The sequence below is a fragment of the Arachis stenosperma genome, chromosome 5 (assembly GCF_014773155.1).
Source record: "Arachis stenosperma cultivar V10309 chromosome 5, arast.V10309.gnm1.PFL2, whole genome shotgun sequence".
Lineage (NCBI taxonomy): Eukaryota > Viridiplantae > Streptophyta > Magnoliopsida > Fabales > Fabaceae > Arachis > Arachis stenosperma.
In genome coordinates this window covers 136,167,906-136,186,424 of record NC_080381.1, presented here as the reverse complement: position 1 = coordinate 136,186,424, position 18,519 = coordinate 136,167,906, and the positions used below count along the sequence as shown (strand labels likewise).

The 18,519-nt window shown below is 27.9% G+C and overlaps 1 protein-coding gene and 1 long non-coding RNA gene across 2 annotated transcripts; one reads left to right on the top strand and one right to left on the bottom strand.

Moving 5' to 3' along the window:
* Positions 1–1,067: 1,067 nt before the first annotated feature.
* Positions 1,068–2,287, bottom strand: LOC130982534 (probable carboxylesterase 120). The gene has a single exon (XM_057906571.1). The coding sequence runs from the start codon at positions 2,285–2,287 to the stop codon at positions 1,286–1,288; it is 1,002 nt and encodes a 333-aa protein (XP_057762554.1). The 3' UTR covers positions 1,068–1,285.
* A 13,539-nt stretch (positions 2,288–15,826) lies between these two features.
* LOC130982975 (uncharacterized) lies at positions 15,827–18,084 on the top strand. Its single transcript, XR_009087216.1, has 4 exons — positions 15,827–16,002; positions 16,094–16,148; positions 16,237–16,365; positions 17,806–18,084. It is a non-coding gene; the product is annotated as an uncharacterized LOC130982975 (long non-coding RNA).
* Positions 18,085–18,519: the final 435 nt, after the last annotated feature.

The window sequence follows — 18,519 nt, the reverse complement described above, 5'->3', positions numbered from 1 at the left end:
GAAGAGAGAGGAAAAACCGAAACAAAACCAACATACATGTACCTCTCTCAACCCTTCTCATCAAGTTCCTTCACTTTGAGCCTTGATCTTGAATTTAGCTCCAAAAAAGAATTATGACCCTTGATGAACCTCTGATCCTTGATAGCTCCAAAGTTTCTATTTTTTCTTCTTCCTATCTTGTAGCTTTAGAAGTTATCTTCTTTTTTTGATAGACAAAAACGGAAATGAACTTTTGGCAATGAGATCTTATTTTCTTATGAATAAAAATAGAAACGAGCTTTGACAACTGAGATCTTATTCTCTGACAGAGGTAGATCATTTCTTTTCTTGATATGGAAGATCTTAAAGCTCTTTTTAAAATCTTGCCTTTGATGATAAAAATCTAGCCATACCCTATTTGGGATCTTCCTTTTTCATAGACTTTTTCCATCATAGCCTTTTCTTCTTCCACATGCCACTGTTAATTTTTTCTCTGATAGCTTGTTTTCTTTTTTTTTTTTTTTTCTAATTGACAATCGAAAACAAAAAAGAAAAGAGAGAAAAGAGACAAAACATTTATCATAAAATTAACTTAATTTAATTTTATGATTCGATTACCTATGCAAGCAATTAATTCATTTGAATTTTAAATTTTATTTTACAATGTAATAAGTAACCATAGCTTTGTTCATAGTCTTTCTCTCTTCCTTCAATTTGGACCAAGGTTTGTTAGTCTAGGGAGAAATATTATTTTGGACTGTGCACATGTTTTTTGGTCCAATTAGCTTTTGTTTTCCCTTTAAATAATTTAGTCATATAGTATGAAATATTTTTACGCAAAGACACATTTTCATCATAATGAGCTTATATATTTTTTTTTGTTCAAAATTAATTCTGCATACTAATAAACACATTAACCAAACAATTTGAAGTAAATAATAATTTTATAATTTTTTAATTAATATATTAATAATGTTTGATCATCATAATAATTTAAGTTTTTCAAATTTAACAGAATAATTATTTTTTACATAAAATTACATAATTAAATAAATATGTAAATTTATTTTGGAAAAGTATAGGTGAACAATGAAAATATTAAACAATGTAAACAATAGATATATCGGATGTTCATTTTACTAGTGTATGGATGGTTATTTTAATATTAAAATTTAGAGGATTAATTTAGAGGTGTAGTGTGTTTTTATTTGATTGGTGGTTGTTCATATTGTTCAACAAAGTCATTGTCCCCCTAGCATTCCCCATTTATTTTACATTCACCATAAGTAAAAATTAAATTCTATATTTATATATCTATGAAATCTTTTATTCGAAGGAAGAATTTCTCGTTGCTTGGATCACCATATGCAACCCCATGATGGCCTTCTCCAAAGTGATCGACAACCTCAACACCTTTTCTTCTCAACATGGCCACCAACCCCACCATGCGATCAATCATAGGGTCCCCATAACATCCCAAAACAAAGACCTTCCATCTCAGCCGTTTGATCTCTTCAAAACATACATCATCATCCACCACCGTTGGATTGCAATACCAATGGTCCCTCCCTGCACCCTCAGGCAACGCCAGCTCCCACATAAGATCGCAGTTCCCAATAGGCAGAACTGGATCGTTGACCGGCCTCAACTCAGACTCAGTCCTCTGGGACCCACCGAAAAACGGATGGTGCAATATAAGCCCTCTGATCTTCAAAGGGTCAAAGTCAAACGAATTAACGGTTGTGGACACAAGTAGCCCTACATGGTAAGCAATGTTCCCTCCCGCACTAGAACCCATGATGTAACACTTAGAAAAATCAGCATAGTCACGTACCCATGTTTCATCGGTGGTTCTTAGCCAATGCAAGGCCTCAACGGAGTCGTCGTAGGCCGCAGGCAGCCGGTATTCCGGGGCAAGACGGTAGTCAACGGAGGCGATGACGGCGGAGAGTTGGAGTGACATGTTAGAGCAGAAGTCATGGTTGATGGTGGAAGAAGCACTTGTGTATATGAAACCACCACCATGGTAGTAAACTATAAGAGGGAGCTTTGTTGAGATATTTTGATTTTGAAGTGCCTTTTTGGGTAGGAATATGCGTACCCAAGTTTTGTTTTTAGGATTTAGAGGGAGATCTTTGGTCAGAATAGGGTTTATTAGGTCTTGTGTTGGTGGAGTTGTTGGATATTGAATGATCCTTGTGATAGTTCCATCTTGGTTTCGAACTATGCCAAGGTTTTTCAAAGGATCGTCGATGGTGGAGTTGGAATTTAATGGCGATGAAGCTGATTTTGATAGAGGATGAGACATTTTATGTTAAGTCAATAATGGGAGTTATTGGAGCTTCATATGAACATATATAGGCATAATTAATAGTGTAATTCAATAGTAATTTTAATCAATGTATTACATAATTAATAAAAATATATAATTTTAAATCTAGTAATTTGAGTTGATAGAGTACGCAGCTAATTTTTAATCATAAAATACACTACCATTATTATCTTCAGATTTAATTTATTATGTAACGTGGTGCATTATTTCATCATGTTTTGATGGTTGACTCGTGGGGAAGGAAAAAAAATATTAAAACCTTTAGAATTTATTATTTTTTATTATTATTTAGTCATTAATTTAAATTTTTTAGTTTAATAATTTAATAATATATTTTATCTCATATTTTTGATAATTAATAACTAAATAATAATAAAAAATATTAAATTTTAATAATCTTTTAATATATTTTTTAAAATATTTGTGTTAAGTCATTGACTAACTGAATATAATTTAAATTAATGCAATGGCCAATGATGAGTCATAATAATATAGTACTTGCTTTCTTGCGTGGGAAGGAAAATGGCTCAAGGCAGAAAATTTATAAATTACTAATAAAATTTAGCATTTTTTACTAATACTTAGTCCACATTTTAAACACTAAGTATTAAAATTAAAATTTCAAATTCTAAAATTTATATCCTAATAGTATAAAAATAATTAAAGTGTTGATCAATATTTTTATTTTTTATATAGTGTAAAAATATAACACAATAAATATAAAAATTTTATATTTATTTTGGGTCAGCAAATTTTTCTTTTTTATAAGCATGTGTTTTGTCAATGAGGCCTGCCCAATATTGCAAGAGGTAATAAGTTAGGCCTTCCTCAAAAGTGATCCAAGCCTATTAGAAGAGGCCCATTATTCTTGAAAATAAATCCATGACTTTCAAACTAATAAAAATAATAAAAAAGCACCAAGAATTGCAAGAAATGTACCAAAGAACATCAATTAAAAAAAAAAAACAATCCAGACTTCTGCAGAAATTTTGGAAGCCTGTAGGAAGAAAAAAAAAAAAAAAGACAAACCTGGAGAGATTTTAGAGGAGCTCCATCTTCTAATTCTTCTCCTACTCTTTCTCTCGGCTTTTGGTACGTGTGTTTCTTCAGTTTCATTCGCCAATAATTAACATCTAATCTTTTTTCCATAACACGGAGAAGCAATGTTTGTGTCTACTTTATTTAACTTTAATAATTAACTCCATGAGTATTTTAGCTAAAAAAAGAACTCATCATATATAAAATAGAAAAACCTCATATTACATTTCCAAATTAATCAATCCCAATATTAAAAATCTACAAAATTCAGACCAAATATTTTGTACCTACTTAAATGTTGATTTTACAATCTGGACAGTAATACCAATTATTTAAATCCATCAATCAGATGTTATACGCTAACAACTATTTAATTTATTATTATGTGATATATTATTTATCCAAAATTTTAAGTATGAAACTATGAATATATAAATGATTATATTTTAAAGGAAATTAATGAGTGTTTAAGACTAATAGAGTATAATTAGGATTAGTTAGCATTAATTATAATTATTTATCATATTTGTATATTTATTATAGGATATTACATTTTTATTACTTTGATTCCACTAGAATCTATATATATTATAGCGAATAAAAAATCAATAAATTAATTTTTAATAAAAAAAATTAGAAAAATAAATTTTATAGTAAAAATAATATAAAACTAATTAAAATAAGAATTTTGACATTAATTTCAAAGAATTTGACTAAAAACTAAATCGAACGGACCTAATCAAACAAACCGGACGTAAAATGGCCCAAGACCCAATTCAACCCGGCCACTTAATCAAACACAACTTCCCTTTTTCCTTTCTCTTCATCCATGCTGGGGAAACACAATTGGGGTGGAGGAGTAAGAACAAACCCTTGTCCTCAATTCAATTTGATCTAGCTTTCTATTCTAAGCTCCGATCGCCGCACTGTTTGCGGCTACACGACCAACGTGTCGAACTCTACAAACTTATCGGAATAATTTTATAGGTAAGCCTCACCTCTCACTCCAGTTGCTCTACCCCTTGAATTTCGAATTTTGTGAGTATATATGTTGAGATTTTGTTGATTTTTGTGCTCTAGGTTCGATTTAGCTTGCGAGAATTGTTGGGCTTGGTTCGTTTGGTCCGTGAAAACAGTAAAAAATTTCAACCCATAGTAAATTCTTTGAGTATATGTCATTAGGTATTAAATTTTGGGTATACATATGTGGTAATGTGTATTAGGTGTGTATATATATAAATTGGAGTTGGATTGTGAACATTGAAACTTTGGTGGAGCTTGGGTGTCATTGCTTTGGATCCTTGGGGTTGAGCTTTGAATCTTTTGGTGGAGCCTTTGGGTTATACGACGAAATCGGTCAAGGTATGGTTTAGGTTTCTCGTATTTAATATATAATGTCTTGTGAAAATTTAGGCTATATGACCATAGAATAGGTTAGAACGCATGAGTATGTTGAATGCTTAGTGTCTTTGATGATAATGTTGTTATCAATTGAATATTTGTTGGATGACTATTGCTTATGGTGATACTGGGTTGTTACCTGATGAGTTAATGATGGTAATATGAATACATATGAATGGATGATGGTATATTAATGATTTTGTTGACATTGTTGAGAAATTATGCACATGGTTGTTTAAACTCGAGGAATGGTTGTATATGGTAACTTGTGGTGGTTGTAATGTTGAAATTGGTATGTTAAGGTGTTGATTTTATATATGGAATGCTGAGGTTGAGTTTGGTTTTCAAATAAAAAAAAAGTTGAGAATTTTGTGTAAAAATTTATTTTTAGCCAAATTTCAATGAGCCATAATTTGGTTTCTGGATCCACAAATTGTTTCAAATATGTTTTATATGAAAATTGAGTTCGTGAAGGCTACACCATTTGAAGAACGGATGAAAAATATTTTTAAACGAAAAAATTATGCGCGTCGAAAGTTTGGTATGTAAAATTGAAATTCTGCTGACTTAGCCATTTGTAACCAAACTGTAGTGTATGCGTACGCATACCCTCCATGCACGAAGGGTCGTCTCTGTTTGGCACGTATGCGAACGCGGACGAAGCAATGCGTACGCATACATAGGCAAAAGAGACCCTTGCGTACGCAAGCCTGGGGTTTCATATGCGGACGAGGCAATGCGTACGCGAAATGGGCTAAACTGCACTTCCACACGTATGCGTAGCCCACGCGCACGCGTGGTTCCTATTTCAGCAAATATGAATTTTTGTGTTTTAAAGTATAATTTCAAACCTCTAAACTTCTATTTTCATCTTTTTAGCCCTAGATCTTTATAGTATGCTTAGTAATGAGATGAAATTATGAAAGGATGGTAACTTGAGGTTGAAGTAAGGTTGAAAAATGATAATTTAAGTATGGAAAATGAAGAAAACGGAAGTATATGTGATGTCATGGCTATAAAGAATGATTGTGCAATTAATTATGAATGATTATTAATGTTTATTGGCTTATGCACTCAATTATCTGAGATATAAGTTTTTCTGAGTAAAGTAACGTGGCTTGCCACCACGTGTTTCAAGTTGAGACTCAATACTCCATTGATCATACGACGTAAGAGATGACCGGACACTTATAAATTCCCAAGAAGGTTCCCCCATTGAGCAATTATATATAAATGAGAAAAAAAAACTATGCATAGACTCTTGGGGATGCACGTCGGGGGATAGTCCAGGGTTTAGTAGCCGAATTTGTCGAGTTTGTTTGATAACCGACAGATGAGACTCATCAGCTATAAGACATGCATACATCATGTGCATATTGTTTGAACTGCATGCATGTTCATTAATTGAGAATGCCTAATTGAATATAATATGCTAATTATTATAATTGCTATATGTATTACTTGTATTCTATCTGTGTTTGCCATTGTCTGCTTGTCTGTCTGTGCAAATTTACCGGAAATGAAGGAACAGAGGAAATGTGGAGAGATTTAGTGTTCTAGTTAAGTTTATGTTAGGTTTATGAATCCTTAGAAGACCACCCACTTATGATTTCTGTTTTAGTTCTTTAAGTTTTATAATTTGAATGTCGACGTTCTAGGATTGCCTCTGGCATTCGCAGGATCTTATATCTTATATCTTATATTTGCAGCACCTTTACCATACTGAGAACCTCCGATTCTCATTCCATACGATATTGTTGTTTTTCATATGCATGTCGAGAGGCACCTCGCTAGGCGTCTGAAGTTCTGCAGCGAAGTGGATTTTGGGACTTTATTTTGATGTATAGTTTATATATGGTCATATATATATAACTCTCTAAATTAAACAACTTGTTTTATTTTGCACCTCTTAGAGATTTATGGAAAACCAGGATTTATTATATATGTATTTCGGGTTTTGGGTTAAGTATATATGTATGTAAATATTCTCTGGTCAGCTTTAGCTTCACAAGTTGAGTTAGGAGCTTGTTATTTTGTACTGTTGACTCTCTGTTCTTATCTTTTGTATGTTTATGTTTATGAACTCTAGCTTTCTTCGTACGCAAGTATCCTTAATCTTGAGTGTTGCGCTTTTAATTTTACAATTTTGTTTTATCTATTCTTCAAGACTCCTAGTATACTATCTTCTTTCGACTATTATATGTATATATGTTTTATTTTAGAGGTAGTAATATCACACCACCTTGATTTTACGACTTAAGCGTAAAACTCTATGTGATTGAGTGTTACACACTAAGTAATAGACAACTTTTTTTTTTAGATTATTTTTTCGTTTCTAACAAAGACGTTAAAAATTTTATCTGTAAAAAAATAAAATTAACGTTGTATTCATAAAATATTAACTCTAGCTGATAAAATTATTCAAACTTTTTAATATATCTTTTTTAATCTAACTTAATATAATCCAAAACTCTAATCTAATCTCATCTTCAATCCACAACCGTTACTTACTAAATTCGGATAAAAACACCACAAGATTTGCGTTTGAAATTTTTACTGGTATTTTTTTATTTATTTTTTAATCATAAAAATTAATACCATATTTAAAATCTATTTATATAAAAGAAAAATGAATTTGTAAATAAAAATACATAAATAAGTATATACTTTACCCCTAGCATTTTTCATTAACAAATTAAACCTTATGATAATTTAATTTGATTTCTGATTACCTCACCTGTACATTCCAAGCAAGTTATGGCATTGGATGATGGCCTATATGGGCAGTGTGATAAATGAGAAGAATGAAAAAAGATTATACTCTCCCAGCCTGACATTATATAATAATGAACATGATTATAAAAGGATAGAGTTGATGAAAAAGTAGAGAAGAGATATCAAAAAAAGTGATGGCTAGTGAAGTTGAACAATCTTTGTCACCAAATCAAAGGGGGAAAAGTGAGATAAGAGAAGTAATCCATAATATGTATAATGAGGACTACGAAGATCTTCCTATAGCCTAGACTTGTGCCCACACTAGTGCCATTGAAAGTGAACAAGACAGGCTCCGATTTCATTGACTTTAATTATGTTTTAATACCAAACATCAATATGGCATATGGACACAAGGATATATATATATATGTATACTTATAAGTATTTAGATAACTTTTAAATAATAAATTTAAAAATTAGTTATTTTTACTAATATTAAAATATATGATTGATTGTTTGTGTAAAAGTCGAATGAAAATTAAATGATTCTATCAATAAGCATAGGAATACACATTGATATTTCAAGATTAATAATTATTATTATATTTCACATGATTATTTCTTTTGTTATATCATCACGAGTATAATACTATAAATTATTTTAGTTTGAATAACAAAATAAAAATTTAAAATTTATGCCAGTTATTTTTCAGATGTAATGAAATACTTTGTTAAATACCATTAATTAGTCATTTAATTTATACGAGGTAGAGTAGAATATCATGTTAATCTTCCTTTTTATAGCATACTACAACTATATAGCTAGGGGGAAAAAAGAATGAAGAATGTGTCTGCTACATTCTTTTCTTTCTCTCTAAATCAGTAAATCTAAATAGCAGAATGAAGAAAAGAAAAGAAAACATTATTTGACTATACTAAATAAAAAAGATGAAGCCAACGTAGCATATTACATAATAGCTTTATTGAATTCACAAGTTTATAGATATATATGTATTCAGCCATATTGCAAATTAAATAAATTGAAATTATCGATGTGATGAGGTGAAAATTGAAGGTTGCATGCGGTCTAAGAAATGAAGATGATTAAGCAGAAAACGAAAGAAACTTTAAACGGGGGCCTGGCCTGGGTAGTGGAAATTGCAAAGAAACATAATCTGAAGATCAGATTGAATTGTATATGTATATAGATAGAGTAGTGATGAATCGATTTTTGAGCTTAATCAATGCAGACCCACCTGTGCTACTCTGCATAAGATTCTCACGCTTATATTGCTTTCAACTTCTCCAGAATCATCAAACCGTTATAATATCTCATCATCTATACTTATATCTCATCTGTACTATATATTGGCCTCATTATAATAACTAATATTATTATATGCATTAATGCATGCATCTACATTATTATTTATTATATATACTAGTGTATTAATGCTGTTTATTGATTTATTTTTTATTTAGGATAAATTATATTTTTTGTCTTTTAAGTTTGGTAAAAATTTTAAAAATATTCTTAAATTTTATTTTGTTTTAATTTTGTCCAAAAAATTTTCGATTTAATATCAAATATACTTTTAACGGCTAAATTTTTAAAAAATTTAAGATCAATCTAACAATAATACTGATTTACTTGTGTTGAGGGTTGTTCATATGAAATTGTTGTTGAATCGATCTTAAATTTTTTAAAAATTTAGTCGTTAGAAGTATATTTGATGCAAATTGAAAACTTTTGAAACAAAATTAAAACACAATAAAAGTTAGGAATATTTTTAAAATTTTTGTCAAATTTTAAAAACAAAAAATATATTTTGCCTTTTTATTTATTAAATATGTATGAAAATAATAAAAGTAAAATTAAATCGATAAGAAGTTGTGTGTAACTTAATTAAGAGGTTTTGTTTCATGTATCTAAAATTTATCATCTACCAATCAACACTGTATATAGAAATACGTATTTAGAATTTTATAATAAAATTTTATTATACTACTGTAAATAAATTTAATTTTTTGTCTATTAAAAGTTTGATTATTTTAAGTGCTAAATATTTAATATAAAAAACATGTAAATTAATATATAAAAATACAAAAATATATAGTGAATGATATATGCATATATTACTTATTTTTACTTAAATGTATATTTTTTAATATTATATTTTTTTAAACAAAAATAAATATGTAAAAACAAAACAGAAAATAAATTAAAATTATAGAAAACTAATTAAGAGTTCTACTAGACAACCAATTATTTTTTGGGCAAATCACTTAAATAAGTTAAGGGGAACAAAAAATTACACAAATTCGCCAAACCAAAAATTATTTCATGAATCAACCAATGCACATTTCTATATAGTTCTAATTAGATTGTTTCGAATTTAATTTACATGTAATTCGAATCAGCTTGATTCGAATTACACACACGCACACACCCACTAATTCGAATTAACCTGATTTGAATTACACACATACAATAATTCAAATCAGGTTGATTCGAATTACACCCTGATTTATTTAAAAAATTAATAATTTATTAAGAAATTTATTTAAAAAATTAATAATTTAAAATTAAAAAATATATATTTTATTTCATGCATTAAAAAAAACTAACAAAATATTTAATTACGAGACTTCTTTAAAATATTAATGAGCTATCAATTCGAATTCCATACAATATTCTTTTGTCCATTTTTAATAGCTCATGAATATTTTTTAATAAATTTTTTTAAATTATATGATGAGATACTACATGATTCAAATTACGCATGGGGAAGTTCAAATCACTTTTTTTTGAATTATATGGTTAGCAATTCGAATTCTATACAATACTCTTCTGCCCATTCTTGATAGTTCATGAATATTTTTTAATAAATTTATTTTAATTATACCACAAAAAAATATTTTATTCTATGCAAAATAATTTAAAAAATGGTTTAAAAGATGTTAGGAGTACTATAAAAATTTGTAATGACTTAGCACGTTAAAGAAATACTCTACATAGTCAATAATAATTTAGAAATTAAAAAAAATATATTTTTATCATATATTTACCTAAATCACTAGAATATTACAAATTTTTATAGTACTCATAACATCTTTTAAGCTATTTTTTTAAAATTATTTTGTATAAAATAAAATATATTTTTTAATTGTTTTAGATGGAATAAAATATTTTCTTTAATTTTAAATTATTATTAAATATGTAAAATATTTTATTTAAAATTTGTGTATATACATATGTATTTACCTAAATCATTAGAACATTACAAATTTTTCTACTATTAGTGCTACAATTAAAGTTACTTTTAGTTTAATATTACATAAAACATAGAAAAAGAAAAATTCTCAATTGCAGTTATATATGTCACCTACAATTATAATTTGTATATTTTTAATTTATGTTTTAACTTATATTTATGCGAAGGTGACCTTCTTTATCTTATAACTATTTATCTTAACTTTAATTTAAATAATCTACATCCATTATGAGTACGTAGTAATGACTTGTTATATGAGTACCGGTTTATTTTTGTCCCTTTAATTGCTTAATAATTAGTAATGTATGATTTCTTAAAAGAAGAAAAAGTTGTTAAAGCACACCATCTATATTATATTAGTATCAGAGACAAGGCAATAAGAACTATATATCAACAATTTAGAAATTCTATAAGAATAAACAGAATAGAGAATTAATTTTTAATCAATGAATATTAATTAATTTCAATTATTATAAAAAAAATTTATTGTTTTTTTAAATTTAGAATTTACAATAAGATTAAGATTTATTATAAATTTTATATCTATTAAGAATAACGTCTTTAAATAATTTATAAGTGTTAAACATATTTTATTTATAAGTTAATTTTTTGGAGTTGAGTTCGATTCACTCAGTTTTATCAATTTCAATATGATATTAGAGTCTATCCGATCTAATGTTTTAAGTTACTCACCTGCAAATATTTATATTTTAAATAACTATTTTTTAGATGTAACAAAAATGTATTATAAATTCTACATTTATTGAAGATGAAATCTCTAGGTAATTTATAAAAATGAGACATCTCTCATTTCATAAGCCAATTATTGAGATTGAAAATTGAAAATTTAATTAAGATAAAAAATGATTTTAAAAAGTTAATTTACAGCGACTAAAAGATCATTCCTTAGTGAAACTCATGCTGCAATCTTCTTTGACAGTAATACTGTTGCGAACCTCTATCATATCTACCATAATTGATAGTATTCAAAGCAATAATAATGCAACAAGAAGAAGTAAAGTCTGTAAAGTATAATTTCTTACAAGCTTCTTTTTAATTCATAGTATTCGAAGCATAACACGGTATTAATCTACCCATTAATTAAATAGTGAAATACGATATACCCTTTTTAATTGGTGAGTGAACAAACCATTCTCATTACATATGTACTTGCCTATATATAGATAGATGTATACTTAGCCTTCAACCGACGGCACAATATTCTTCAATCAATGGCTAGCATTTGAGAGGAAACTTTTCCAACATTTGCTTTTCAAATTGTCATACAAACCACTTTTTTCAAAAATTTAAGTGAATTAAAAGAGTTAATATAAATAATTATATTTTTAACATTTTCACTTAAATATATTTTTTTTTGTGTTTGTTTAATTTTTATATTGGTATTCTTTTTTTATTAGTTTTATACTATTTTTTTCACTTTCAAAATTTATCAATGATCAAACTATAAATTTTTTAGATATCTATTATATATTTCTAATTTTACAGCCAAAATATGTCACATGTCACTTTTTCATTGTAATTAAAATCAAATATTTTCCTCTAAAATTAAAGAATTCTCCTCTCATCCTTGCTAATTTTACAATCAAAATATATCACATGTCACTCTCTCATTGTAATTGAAATTAAATCTTTTCCTCTAAAATTAAAGAATTCTTCCCTTCTCTTTACTAATTTTACAACCAAAATGTGTCAAATGTCACTCTCTCATTGCAATTTAAATTAAATATTTCCCTCTAAAATTAAAGAGTTCTCCCCTCCTCTCTCTTCTTTTCTCTATTTCTCTCATTCCTTCAATCACTTTAACTATTTTATATATCATTATCAATATCAATGACTAATTACTAATTTGACAATCAAAATATGCAACATGACATTCTTTAATTACATTAAAATTAAAATTAAAATATTAAAATTGAAATTAAAATATACTTATATTATGTATCATATATTACTATCTAATTTAATAATCAAATGTGTCACATAACACTTTTTTATTAAAATTGAGAGAAAATATTTTTTTTTCAAAATTACTAAACTCCCTTCCTAAATTCTCTCATCTACCTCTCTCCATTTTTCTATTTCTTTCTACTATTTTTATTCTATATATAATTTATATTTTATATTAGTAATTTGACAAATCAAAATATGTCATCCAATAATTTTTTACAATTAAAGTAAAATTTTTTCTTTCAAAATTAACAAACTCTCACTCTCATTCTTCATCTTTATCTTTCTCTCTCTTTTCTCTCATTCTCTATCTTTTCTATCTTTCTCTTCTACTGAATACAAAATTAACAAAATAATATAATCTAAATAAAAAATATTATTATTATTGTTATTATACATAGTTTTTTAGTTTTTTATTTAGTTTTAAATTTTTACCGCTTATGTTTCTAATTTATATTTTTATTTCTCTTCTTTCAAATATTTATTACATATAATTTGGAGATAATACTAATGTTATAATTAAAAGTTAGAATCAAGATTCAATTGTTTTAAAAAAAATTAATTTTGAATTAATTTTATAACTATCAGTATAATTTGTTTATGCTAATATCTAATTATATTTTTATATACACAGAGAGAAAAAATATTATTTTTAAATAGCAATTATAAAAATTAATTATTTCTATTTATGCAACAGACTTAACAGTTAACACCTAATTAAATATAAAAGTATACACGTTAAATTGTTTTAAATTTTAGATAATGAATATTAAAATTAATGATTAATAAAAAATTAAATTTTTTCATATAAAAATAATAACTAAAAATCTTATTATTTGATTTTTTATCTACATATACATTGGTCTTCTTAGTCAGAAACTTTTCTTAACAAATGACTTTTTTTCTGTAAGAGTAATTTGATTTTATAAATTTTTTGTGTCATGCATAATTTATATTGTCAGAACAAAATAGACAATAATTTTAAAAAATTTATATTCTCGTAATGTTATTACGAGTAAAAATACTAATAAAACTCTAATATCATATCATTAAATTACTATTCTTAAAAATTTAAACAAATAAAAAATATAACATAAATAATTATATCTAAAGATAGAGTTAATTTGTGAACATATAGCATTATATTTTATTTTTTAAAAATATAATTCTAGTAATAATTGACTTCTAAGAAGAATAAATCGAAGAAGTTATATTGCTCTTGCAACAAAAGACAAAAGCACTTCTTAAACTATGTTAATGTTTATAGTCAAATGATCTCTTCTAAAAATTTAAATTAATAAAAAAATATATAAATGATTATATTTTTAATATATTTTTTTAAATAAATTTTTTTTAATTTATTTAAATTTTTTGTATAATATTTTTTTTTAACTTGGCTTATACTAATTTTTTTTTGTGGTCTAACAAATATTGAATTTTAGATTTTTCAGTCATAAAGTTTTTAATATTATAATACTATTTTTTTAAAAAAATTTAAATTAATAAAAAATTTATATAAATAATTATATCTCTAACATCATTAAATAAACATAAAAAATAGTCCAAATTAAAAAAAGAACAAAATACTTATCAAACAATTACAACGTAATTTAAAGTCCCTAATATCAAAAGAATACACATTAAACAAACAAACCTTGATGCCAACCTCATGATGATGGAGCATTGACCAATTTTTGGCTATGTGATTTAATTTATTTTTAATATATATTTATATTTTAATATATATTTTATATTAATAGTTAATTTTAACGATAAATTTTGATATACACGTACTATAATCGCAGGACAAACACACTCAATGTCTTAATTCTGTAAACAAAATAAGAAAAAGCTAAAGTATTGCCATCCACACAAGCATCTTAGTAACTTGCCAACACAAAATTGTAGAGATAGGTTAACAAAATTTATGTGCTTTACACATGACGATACTTAAAAAAAAAAAAAATCTAAACACAAACTTATTCGTATATAAATATTAGAATTACTTTAAAACTTTTTAAAAAATTTAAAACAAAAAAATTATTTTACCTTAAAATAAACGTATATAAGAGGGCAAATCACTATATTAAGCTAAGGAGAGCAAAAAATTACACAAATCCGCCAAACCAAACATTATTTCATGAATCAACCGATACACATTTTTATATAGTTCGAATTAAGTTGTTTCGAACTTAATTTACATGTAATTCGAATCAACTTGATTCGAATTATACACAAACGCACACACCCACTAATTCGAATCAACCTGATTCGAATTACACACATACAATAATTCGAATCAGGTTGATTCAAATTACACTCTGATTTATTAAAAAAATTAATAATTTATTAAAAAATTTATTAAAAAATAATAATTTAAAATTAAAAAAATATATTTTATTTCATACATTAAAAAAAAGCTAACAAAATATTTAATTACGAGATTTTTTTAAAATATTAATGAGCTATCAATTCGAATTCCATACAATACTCTTTTGTCCATTTTTAACTGTTCATGAATATTTTTTAATAAATTTTTTTAAATTATATGGTGAGATATTACATAATTCGAATTACGCATGGAGAAGTTTAATCACTCTGATTCGAATTATATGGTGAGCAATTCGAATTATATACAATATTCTTCTGCTCATTCTTGATAGCTCATGAATATTTTTTAATAAATTTATTTTAATTATACCACAAAAAATATTTTATTCTATGCAAAATAATTTAAAAATGGCTTAAAAGATGTTAGGTGTATTATAAACATTTGTAATGACTTAGGACATTAAAGAAATACTCTACATAGTCTATAATAATTTAGAAATTAAAAAAATATATTTTTATCATGTATTTACCTAAATCACTAGTGTAAACCCCGGTTAAATTAGTAGATAATTAGTCAATAAATTAATTTTTAATAAGGAAGATTAGAAATGTGAATATTATATTAAATTAGGATAGAGCTCATCGAAACGAGAATTTTGACACCAATTTCGAAGAAATCGGTCCAAGATTAGACCGAACGGGTCGAACCAGTTGAACCGGACCCAAACCAGGCCATCGGTCCAACCGGACCAACATATTAAATGAGCTTGAAGCCCATTTCCTTCATAAAACGCAGCAGAGGCAGCAGCGCTCCAGGGAAGGAAAAGAAGGGAAAACATCCCGTAAGGGTTACGGTGAGTTCCCGCTCCCGTAACTTCTCCGTCCGAGCTCCGATCGCCGCACCGTTTGCGGCCACGCGTTCACTGCGTCGAGCTCTACATTTCTACCGGAACAATTTCTTTGGTAAGCCATTAATCACTTCCAGCCACTCTTTTCCCCCAATTTTCAAATAATTGGAAGAGATGTTAAATTTCTTTGATTTCTGATGTTTTAGGATCCAATTAGCTTGAGAGAAACGTTCACTCTTGCTTATGTGAAGCTTGGGTAAGGTGAGGATACGATAATTCTATTTTATTTTCATTAAATTTGAGCTTTGAGTATTAAATTGGGTATATATGTATTATGAATGTGTATTAGGTTGAGAATAAATAATTGGAGCTTGAAATTGTGAATACTGGAACTTGGAGGAAGCGGATTAGTTGAGTTTTGAGGGGTTGTCTTGGTTTTGAATAAATAGCTTTGGTCGTTACGTGGAAATCGGCTAAGGTATGGTTTAGGTTTCTTGCATTTAATATATAATGTTCTGTGAAAACTTAGGCTAGATGACCATAGGATAAGTTGGAATGCGGGTGTATGTTTAATGTTTAGTAATTTTTCGATGAATATATTTGGTTGAAGTTTATTGGATAATTAGTTATTAATTTTGGATGGTGAATGTTATTACTGATGAACATGGTTAGTTTGGTGCTTGTTGATTAATTAATAATTTGGTGAATTATTGATTTGAGGTATCTTGTGTTAGAAGCCTAGGATTAGTGAACTATGATCCTTAGTTGAATTTTTGGTTGTTGGATTTGAATATTGTATGAGTATAATTGTTGATCTGAGGTAGATTTATTGTGGTGACTGTTATGATGATGAGGAAGGGTGTGTTGAATTGAAAAGAAAGCAGGTTTGGACCCGAAAAGGGTGGCAAAGTCCGAGTTTTAGAGGAGATGCTGCTGGAATTTTATAAAAGTTAGAAATTTTGTTTATATGATTATTTAAAAGAGAATTAGACTTAAAGGGTATATGATTTGATTTTAAGTTATTAAGAAAATGAGTATGTTTTAAGTTTGAAGTTTAATTCATTTAGAAAAGGATAAATTATGTTTTGAATTGGAACTATTGATGGATGGAATGGGAGATGTGACAATGAAGGATAAGGATTGAATATGTTTGATGTATGATGATGAATGAGATGTAATTGAGAATAATGTGAATGTTGATGAATTATAATTGAATTATTTATATGGCTTATGAATTTGAATAATCTGAGATACGAGATTCCCTGGATCAAATGCCGTGGCTTGCCACCATGTGTACCAGGTTGAAAACTCGATACTCTGTTGACCCTACGACGTAAGTGTGACCGGGCACTATATAAATTCCCGGGAATGTTACCCCCATTGAGCAATATTGATTATTTGAGATAAAGCTATGCATAGACTCTTGGGGATGCACGTCGGGGGACAGTCTAAGGACAATTCAGACTTGTCGGGTTGGCTGGATAACCGACAGATGAGCCTCATCAGCCATAGGACAGGCATGCATCATATGCATACTATTTGAACTACTTGCTTGTGCATTAACTGGGTGTGCCTAAATGTATCTGCTATGCTAAATGTATATTTGTTACTTGCAGTACTTGTAACCTTCCTGTGCTTGCTTTATCTGTTTGTTTGTCTGTGAAATCCTGATGGAGATGGAGGTATGGAGGAATGGCAATATGAAATTTAGGTTTAAGGTTAAGTTAAATCAGGTTTACATATTCTTAGAAAACCACCTTTTATGGCTTCTGTTTAATACTTTAAGCTCTATAATCTGAGTGTCGGTGTTCTAGGATTGCCTCTGGCATTCCCAGGACCTTATATATTATGTGTGTGGCACCTTTACCATACTGAGAACCTCCGGTTCTCATTCCATACTATGTTGTTGTTTTTTCAGATGCAGGTCGAGAGGCATCTCGTTAGGCGTCTGGACTCTTGAAGCGAAGTGGTTACTGGGATATTTTGTTATGCTATGATGTATATATATGTACTTAGATTTCTCTCCGCATGACTTATTCTTTTTGATCCTCTTAGAGGTTTATGGAGAGGCAGGATTGTGTATATGTACTTTTGGGTTTGGATATGTATGTATATATGTGTAAATATTCTCCGGCCAGTCTTGACTTCGCAGGCTGAGTTAGGAGCTTGTTATTTTGTATCCTTGGTATTCTACTCCTACTTCTGTTATCTTATGTTTGATAGTTATGGTTTTCTTAGTACGTAAGTTAACTCGTTCCTTGAGCGTTGCGCCTTTATTGTGCGATTTTTATTTCCCCCTTTTCTTCAAGGCTCCTAGCATATTATAATTCTTCTGCTATTATATGTACTTATTTTATTTTAGAGGTCGTAATACCACACCACCTTCATTTTACGACTTAAGCGTAAAGCTTAGTGTGGTAGGGTGTTACATTATGGTATCAGAGCAGTTCGTTCCTATAGAGCCTAAAAGACGGACTGATTGTACTTCTGTGCATTCTCTGTATATGTGTTTATGTGCTATTAGGATATCTGACTGATATATATGGCATAAACGTTTGTGAGCATGCATTTGGAACTTAAAGCATTAGACTTGCGATATTGAGACTGATCAACTTAATATCACTTGTTTAGT

What these genes read in the sequence shown, in the direction of transcription:
- LOC130982534 (XM_057906571.1), bottom strand. Translation starts at nt 2,287, where the DNA reads ATGTCTCATCCTCTATCAAAATCAGCTTCATCGCCATTAAATTCCAAC.